This window comes from Prunus dulcis, chromosome 1 (assembly GCF_902201215.1).
Source record: "Prunus dulcis chromosome 1, ALMONDv2, whole genome shotgun sequence".
NCBI lineage: Eukaryota > Viridiplantae > Streptophyta > Magnoliopsida > Rosales > Rosaceae > Prunus > Prunus dulcis.
Window position 1 is genome coordinate 32276927 of NC_047650.1, and position 8120 is coordinate 32285046.

Here is an 8120-nt window from a genome sequence, read left to right on the forward strand (position 1 = left end):
CAAACTCTTGCTGTCGTCGTGTAAATATTTGTCGTTAAATAAAATGTTCTGCGGCAGAGTAAACAACCAAGTCGTTGTAGTATAGTGGTAAGTATTCCCGCCTGTCACGCGGGTGACCCGGGTTCGATCCCCGGCAACGGCGCTCTTTTTTGAAAAATGGCCATTTTGGCTACTCGTTTTACGGTAAAACGACGTCGTATTGGAGTTTATCCTTTTTTACTGTCCCCTTCTCTCTCTTCCTCGAGCAACCAAAAAACTCTTCCGAGTCTTTCTTTCTGTTTCTCTCTTCGTATCTGCACACTGAAATTTCAAGCCTCAATCTTTAGGTTTTCCAAATTGGAGTTGCAATTACTAACTTGAACACATAATTCGACCAAAAAAAGAAAAACAGTGAACAAAGCATGGGTTGGAACGAGGTAACCGGGTCGGGGCAGCAAGCTGGGCCGAGCGGAGGAGAAGCGGGTCCCAGTAGCAGCGACCCTGGCTCGGCGCGGCGGTTCCAACTGGCGGCTCAGCCGGAGATCATGAGAGCAGCCGAAAAGGACGACCAGTACGCCTCCTTCGTCTACGACGCTTGCCGCGATGCCGTCCGCCACCTCTTGGGTACAAGAACTGCTGTAGCTTACCAGAACGAGGTTGGGCCCTTTTATAAGTTTTCAACTTTAGCCACTGTGAATTGGGATATGAATAACTAGTTCCATCCATGAAGTTAATTTTCTCTCTTTGTTGTTTTTGGCAGACAAAGCTTCTTGGGCAAGTGCTTTATTACGTTTTGACAACAGGGTCAGGCCAGCAAACTCTTGGGGAAGAGTACTGCGACATCACTCAGGTTTAACCATTTAGCTTCTGATTTTATCTCTAATTTAAAATTCCTTTGTTACTTGTGTAGTTGATGCTTGATACTTGTGTTTTTAGGTTGCAGGGCCTTATGGGCTGCCTCCAACCCCAGCAAGGCGAGCACTTTTCATTGTGTACCAGACGGCACTTCCTTATATTGCAGAACGAATTAGGTCCCAGCTCCCCCACCTGACCTTTTCTTTTCATTTTTACGCATCTATTCAGCAAACTGTGAGCTTACTCATGTATATTTTTCGATTTCACTTTACGCAGTTCTAGAGCTGCTAACCGTGGCATAGTACTTGCTGATTCCGATGAGCTCTATGGCAATAATGCTTCATTGAGCAATGATGTTCAGTCTTCTTCAGTCACCCCTACTTCAACTGCCTCTACATCAGGGGCATCTGCTTCAGCTATCAGAAGATTAAAAGAGAAATTCAACGGATTATGGCTTTCTTTAGTTCGCAGATGGCCTACGGTATACTTAACCACCTCTTATTTTTACGTATAAGTTGATTACAGGTTAGGATTTTTGTTATCTTGTTTTTCAATCTTTGAATGCCACTAGCATTGATTGGTGATCAGATAACCTGGGTTGAATCCCTTTTGTAGTTAATATCTCTATGATGCTGGTCCCTCCAGGTGCTTCCTATAGCTCGTGAATTTTTGCAATTGGTTATTCGTGCTAACCTCATGTTCTTTTACTTTGAAGGTGATTCCTGCATTTAGAAGCTCATGCATTGTAGTGAAAGTTCTGGTGAAGATTTGGGAGAGAAACTAATTTTCTTGCTATTATTGATTCTCTGCAGGCCTCTTTTATCATATATCAAAACGTACAGCAGGCATTCGTTATGTGTTCATTGGAAAACCATCCAACCAAAGGCCTAGGTAAGGATTGTATGTTACAATGGAATTTCAATTAGCCACTTATGTAAGAATGGTATATCAGCTGCTGATTACTCTTAACTTCCAGTATCAACATATTTTTTCATGCTGATTTTCTTATGCAAAAACACGTAGGTTTCTCATCTCCGCTAGCTTCCTCTTCTGGGATGTATAACATTACATGAACTTGTCTTAGTATTCCTGTGACTGTATTTTTTTCACATTTTATGATTAAAAGGATTGAAATTGTCCGCATTCTTATTCTAAAATTTAATTTCCACAGATTGGGCATGTCTAAGAATCTCAGTGAATCTAAGATGTGCCTTTCATTGAGTCTTATTGCAATCTGTTAGCAATTTTCTCTATTCTTCTTTATCGTCAATGCCCTTGTTCTGCCCTTGCTTTTGTCCCCCATTTGCTTCAGAACATCATTTGGCAATTGTATAGCGATTCTTTATCTATAAAATGCGGACTTATTTTGTTGGCTTCCATGCAGATACCAAATTCTGGGCGTATTCCTGTTGATTCAGCTCTGTATTATAGCTGCTGAAGGACTGAGGCGGAGTAATTTATCTTCTATCGCAGGTTCATCTCATCAGACTTTTGGTACACATCAAACTTCTGGAGGTCAGTATGTTCTTAACAATTTGTATTTATGGTCTTCACATGAAGCAACAGAACTTACAACCTATCAAGTAAAACCAGTCATATGGTGTAAGAGTAAATAAGTTAAGCCCTTAGGGCAATCACAGAAGCATTCTTCATGGTTGTATATTAAAGACCAGTTTCCCTTTTTCAATTAGTAACTACAATTACAATCTGCCACCTTTGTTTATGGGTTTATAGGTCGAGATTTGCCTGTGTTAAATGAGGAAGGTCATTTGATATCAGCAGACGCTGCCAAGGGAAGTTGGGTCTCTGATTCATCGACTTCAGAGGTATATATTCCAATCATGACACTGAACTCTTTTCCTCTTTTGAGGCTTATGTATTACTTTTTATACATTATGACTTCTGCAGTGTGAATGGGTCGATCCAGCAAAAGTGTCATTCGCCTATTTGTACATCCAAGTGGATGTGATCTCTTCGAAATAATTTAAATGACTGAATCAAACTCTTTTTTTTTCCTCCTTTTAGTCTCAGGCCAGTGGGATGAGCAAATGCACACTCTGTTTGAGTAATCGGCAACACCCAACAGCCACACCTTGTGGCCACGTATTTTGCTGGTACTGCCCCTTTGCATTTTCGTTACTCTGGCCTCTCTCTCTCGGGTTTAACACGATCTGTTTGCAGGAGTTGCATTATGGAGTGGTGCAATGAAAAGCCTGAATGCCCCCTCTGCCGGACTCCCATAACTCATTCGAGCCTAGTTTGCTTGTACCATTCAGACTTCTAGTATTCGATCGCGGTGCACTACAGTTTTCACTAAACAGAAAGGAAAATCAACTTGCAACCAAGCAGCAGCTTGTCCTCCTGTTTAATGACAACCACCATATTTATTCAGTTATTGTATGTCACTGAGAATAATAAATAGGTTAGAATAGAATGGAGCAGCACCTATGTGCCTCAAAAATAGTGGTTGTAAGCTTGTAATTGCCTCATTTGAAGATAGAAGATCAATATGCGTAGCAAAGATTCTATTTGAGTGTCGAAATAATTCTTCAAATATATAATTTAATCGATATTGTTATTATAGAGTTCAAAGATCAAAGGAAAAAAAAAAAACAATGCAACTCCTTGATGAGTTTAAGCTCTTCTAGGAAGATGACGGTTAGATACGGTTGATCGATCATGTGCGCAAGTAACTTTCAAATTCCATCAAAGTACAAAGAATTTCATAAATGATGGAATTTAAAATGATGGAAATTAATGTTCTAGAATTTGTAAAGTTTCTTATTTGGGTGATGGATTTAAAATACGGAATTTAACCTTTATTTGTAAAGTTATCTTTTTTAAAAACTCAATCTTTTTTGGGATTTTAGAAATGACGACTTTTAGATAAAATTTATAGTTTGGATTTATGATATCTAAATTCTATGTTTTTTTTTCACGCGGAATTTCTAAATTTCTATGTTTTTTTAATCCAAACACGGGAATTGGTTCATGTCAATTTAGAAATTCTATGTTTTGTTAAAATCTCAAGTTTATTTTTCTCATTCAAACGCACCGTTTCAATGACTGAGAAATGATGTAATTACTTTTTGGGCTAAGCCCGCCTATTCGTCCCAAAGAGAAAAAGGGAAATCGATGATGGGCTAAATTAATGGGTTCCAGAAAGTGTGACAGATTACGATCTTGTCCTTGTAAATGGACCGTCGGATCAGGCTCCTCCTCCGCCCCTTTATATAGTAAACATATTCGGGTTCAGCAACGCCTCTGCTGAAGCAATTAGGGTTTTGTGCAAGCAAACGCCGAAAGCGCCGAAGCTCAGTCTTGGATACTCTCATCTCCTCCGATTTCACAACATGGCAACCCAGATGAGCAAGAAGCGAAAGGTACACACAAACTCCCCCGATTTAGTTAAATAATTAGCCAATCAAATCTAAAATCTGAAATGATTATACATAAAAATGATAAATTAATCGTAGATTTGTTTATGCAATTGATAGTTTGTGGCCGACGGAGTCTTCTTCGCCGAGCTGAATGAGGTTCTGACCAGAGAGCTGGCTGAGGATGGCTACTCTGGCGTCGAAGTCAGGGTCACCCCTGTTCGCACTGAGATCATCATCAGAGCCACTCGTACTCAGAACGTTCTCGGTAATTCTAATCTACGGTCTATAGTTCTGTTTATCAATCAAATTAATTACAATTAAATTTGATAATTTTGTATTCATTTGATTAAAATATGTGTATGTATATATCGAATAGGCGAGAAGGGTAGGAGAATTAGGGAGCTGACATCCATAGTTCAGAAGCGGTTCAAGTTCCCTGAGAACAGCGTTGAGCTATACGCTGAGAAGGTGAACAACAGGGGTCTCTGCGCCATTGCTCAGGCTGAGTCTCTCCGTTACAAGCTCCTTGGAGGCCTCGCTGTTCGCAGGTCCAATTCCATTTTTCGTTTTTTTCTTTATTTGTTTAAATTCAGAATTCATGTCAGTAGAAGTCATCTTTTCAGCGAATAGGCTTATGATGTACATGTACGAAGTGCCAAACTCGTGTCTGAGGATGACTATAGTTGCTCATTCCATCTATGTTAGCTTAGGATTGATATGTATGTTCACTCCTGGCTATAGGATCACTTTGATCACTGGATGGTAAATTTTTCATCATTTAATGGTTTTCAATCCCACGTTTCGTAACACATTATGTGGGGCATGAGCATTGTTTCCATTTCCCTTTATGCCATTTCTACGTTAGACTTGGGGTTGATTTCGTATCAATGCTCAAATAAAACCCCGGGTGGAGTTTGTCAGGCTTCTTGTGCTAATCTCAAGGTTCTTGGAGTTTGGAATATTCTCCTACATCTACCTGAATTGCTGCACAAGGGTGTACTTAACATTTATTTATATGATAATGTTATGCGTTAAAGCTAAAGATTTTTCATTCTTGTAGGGCTTGCTATGGTGTGCTGAGATTTGTCATGGAGAGTGGGGCAAAGGGTTGTGAGGTATGCCATAAGATCCCTTGTTGTTCCATTTGGAAACCTTAGTTCTTTCTCATAGGACTTTAAGGATGGTTCCTGAAAAACTAATTTTTGTCTTGACATAGGTTATTGTGAGTGGAAAGCTCAGGGCACAGCGTGCCAAGTCAATGAAGTTTAAGGATGGTTACATGATATCATCTGGTCAGCCCGTCAATGAATATATTGATTCTGCTGTGCGACATGTTCTTCTTAGACAGGTTAGCTTCTTTCGAACTGGTATTTGGTATTAGCCGAAGGGTTCAGTTGTTTTTTTCTTTTGACTGGTATGGTTGATTATGTGATATATATTTTTTCTTGGGAATACAACAGGGTGTGCTTGGTATTAAGGTGAAGATCATGCTCGACTGGGATCCTAAGGGTAAGCAGGGGCCAATGACCCCATTGCCTGATTTGGTGACTATCCACTCTCCCAAGGAAGAACAATATCTTCCAGTTCCACCGGTGGCGGCAGTCAACATAGAGGCTCCTGCAGTTGCAGTAGCTTAAACTGAATTCGGTTGTTGGTGGTTGTTTCCGACAACATTTTATGTAGTATTATGTTATGTTAGCAACAGTTTTTTTTGTTGAAATCAGGAGAGGAATACTACTATATTGTTGTTTTGATTAACTCCTCAGGTTTGCATATTTCAAGTTTTTTTCACTTAAATTTTGTTTTTGTTTTTATGGATGAGGGCTGGTGACTTAACTCGCTGTTGCTGCTATATGTATATTGGTTTTGGTTGGGTCTAATCCTGACCCAGGTGAAAAAAGTTATGGGTGTGAGCTCTTTTAGTTAGTGGCAGAGGCAAGGCATGTAGTAAATCTTTATATGGATGGATGTTTTAGTGGTAGGTTTTTATATGATTCTGTTAAAATAAAGCAATTTGGTCTTTTATGGCTGGTTTGTTTTGAATAAAGTAAATAAGTTTGTAGAAGCAAAACAGGAGATTGATGCTTCTGACTTCACGTGCAATGTTAAGGTTCTATGCCTATTGAATTGATTATCTTTTATTGAGGTTAAAGAAATCATTGACTTAATTGCGTTTGGTCATTTACCACTGGGCTGGGTAATTTACTGGCTTAGCTATCCCTAAAACAATTACAACGCCTACTTGGGAATGGGCCATAGCATTGGATTAAAGTCAGGATTTGGGCCATGGCATTGGATTAAAGTCTGCATGGATCATGGGTTATGGACATTACCGCTATTTCTTTGTAGTGTGATATGGATTCTCAAATGACTAATTTCGAGCAGATCTTGAAGTGTAATCGGTTATTGGCATTGGATTAAAGTCCGCATGAATCATGACCCTTCTGCTATTTCCTTGCAGTGTGATACGGATTCTCAAACGGCTAATTTCGAGAAAATCTTAACCGGTTATTGGCACATCTCTGAGAGTATGATTAAGAGATGAACGAAAGCAACCGTTGCTCTTTCTCACTTTCTATCATCTTGACCTACCACCTTTACAACAAAGGGCTTCACTAGGACATGTTTCAATCGTTTCAGCTGACTTATAAATAAATAACTGTTTCAGTTGCAAAATGTGATGTTTCAAATTCATAAAAATAAAGGTAAAATCTGATCTGGTCTATGGTAAAATCTTCTAAAACCAGAAAACTGTTCTGTGGTGATTTCTTCCAAGGGGTGAAAATTGGCGAAAACAAGGTTCGAATTCGATGAGCTGCTCATAGGTCATAACACACAAAACACACATCCAATGTATACAGACCATACATATCTTATCTTAGATATATACTTATTTATACAAGAAATTAGACCAGCTTTTTTTTATTAATTTTATTAGACTGTTTTCGGGATTAAACAATTAAAAGGAAGAAGCAAAAAAAAGGTGTGATATTATTAATTGAGCAGGCGGGTATGAGTGAGGTCAAAGGTTTTCTTTTTTATGCATGCCTCGATCACATGAAGCATATTTTTTCTACCGCTGAAAATCGAATGTAGGCTTCCGTCCATATCATGGAAGGAAGGAAGCCAATTTGAGTTTTGGTCCCTCTTCTTCACAAACACTAACGCTTTCTTTGTGTTCTCTTTAGTAATTATAATCTCCCAACTCACGAGAGCATGTATACATTGTATGATGTACAATTATTCTACACTCACTCAGGCTCAGCCACTCCCACTTGGTTATAAAACCTTGAAGAAAATAAAATAAAAAAGCTTATCAGATTGACATCATTTGTTGGTCATCTTCCAGCAACTAAGAAAGAGCACGTGTGCAAGACAATGCGACGGCATGTCACTCGAGTGCATTGCCCTTTTTACGACAACTACATGGTGAGCAACCCACATTACCAAAAATGATAAAAGGTTGAAAATTGACTCTGGCTTTTGTCCTCAATCCCATTTTGTTTTCAAGGAAATTCCAATTGGGGGATAAAGAAGAAAGGTATTTTGCTTGCACACAGAGAGAGATATATATATATATATATATATATATATATATATATATATATATATATAGAGATTTTCCTGGTAATAGTGGGGAGCACCTACACCAAGCACGCCTTCATCACTCAATGTGTTTGTGACCCAAAATGAAAAAGACAATTTTAAATTGGGAAGGCAAAAGGCAAAATGCAATTGCAGACAAACCAACAAGAGTCGTGATGATGATATAAATGGGCCTGCTTGCTTGCTTTATTTTTTAATGTCTTGTTTTGGTGGATTTGTACGTAGGTTAATAGCAATTGTGTGTCATTTCTCATTAACTTTGAATTGAAAATTCTAAGAATATATTCCCCTTGCAAAAGT

The 8120-nt window shown here is 38.7% G+C and overlaps 2 protein-coding genes and 1 non-coding gene across 3 annotated transcripts; all 3 read left to right on the forward strand.

Annotated features, from left to right (window-relative positions):
• The first annotated feature begins 70 nt into the window (after positions 1 to 70).
• On the forward strand, positions 71 to 142 carry TRNAD-GUC. The gene has a single exon. It is a non-coding gene; the product is annotated as a tRNA-Asp (tRNA).
• Positions 143 to 235: 93 nt separating this feature from the next.
• On the forward strand, positions 236 to 3402 carry LOC117637258 (peroxisome biogenesis factor 10). The gene is made up of 10 exons (XM_034372108.1): positions 236 to 635; positions 740 to 829; positions 916 to 1010; positions 1111 to 1315; positions 1480 to 1549; positions 1647 to 1725; positions 2219 to 2349; positions 2569 to 2660; positions 2860 to 2948; positions 3016 to 3402. Exons 1-10 carry the CDS (start codon positions 402 to 404, stop codon positions 3116 to 3118), a joined length of 1188 nt encoding a protein of 395 aa, XP_034227999.1. The 5' UTR covers positions 236 to 401; the 3' UTR covers positions 3119 to 3402.
• Positions 3403 to 4078: 676 nt separating this feature from the next.
• Positions 4079 to 6223, forward strand: LOC117636896 (40S ribosomal protein S3-2). Its single transcript, XM_034371624.1, has 6 exons — positions 4079 to 4217; positions 4332 to 4479; positions 4591 to 4762; positions 5275 to 5329; positions 5431 to 5562; positions 5675 to 6223. The coding sequence occupies exons 1-6, from the start codon at positions 4188 to 4190 to the stop codon at positions 5849 to 5851; spliced, it is 714 nt and encodes a 237-aa protein (XP_034227515.1). The 5' UTR covers positions 4079 to 4187; the 3' UTR covers positions 5852 to 6223.
• The last annotated feature ends 1897 nt before the right edge of the window (positions 6224 to 8120 follow it).

Excerpts from the sequence above, each read along its gene's own strand:
- LOC117637258 (XM_034372108.1), top strand. The coding sequence starts at position 402 with ATGGGTTGGAACGAGGTAACCGGGTCGGGGCAGCAAGCTGGGCCGAGC. Across the intron at positions 636-739 it reads CTGTAGCTTACCAGAACGAG|ACAAAGCTTCTTGGGCAAGT; the intron begins GTTGGGCCCTTT and ends TGTTTTTGGCAG. Across the intron at positions 2,949-3,015 it reads TGTGGCCACGTATTTTGCTG|GAGTTGCATTATGGAGTGGT; the intron begins GTACTGCCCCTT and ends ATCTGTTTGCAG.
- LOC117636896 (XM_034371624.1), top strand. The coding sequence starts at position 4,188 with ATGGCAACCCAGATGAGCAAGAAGCGAAAG. Across the intron at positions 4,480-4,590 it reads TCGTACTCAGAACGTTCTCG|GCGAGAAGGGTAGGAGAATT; the intron begins GTAATTCTAATC and ends TATATCGAATAG. Across the intron at positions 5,563-5,674 it reads GACATGTTCTTCTTAGACAG|GGTGTGCTTGGTATTAAGGT; the intron begins GTTAGCTTCTTT and ends GGAATACAACAG.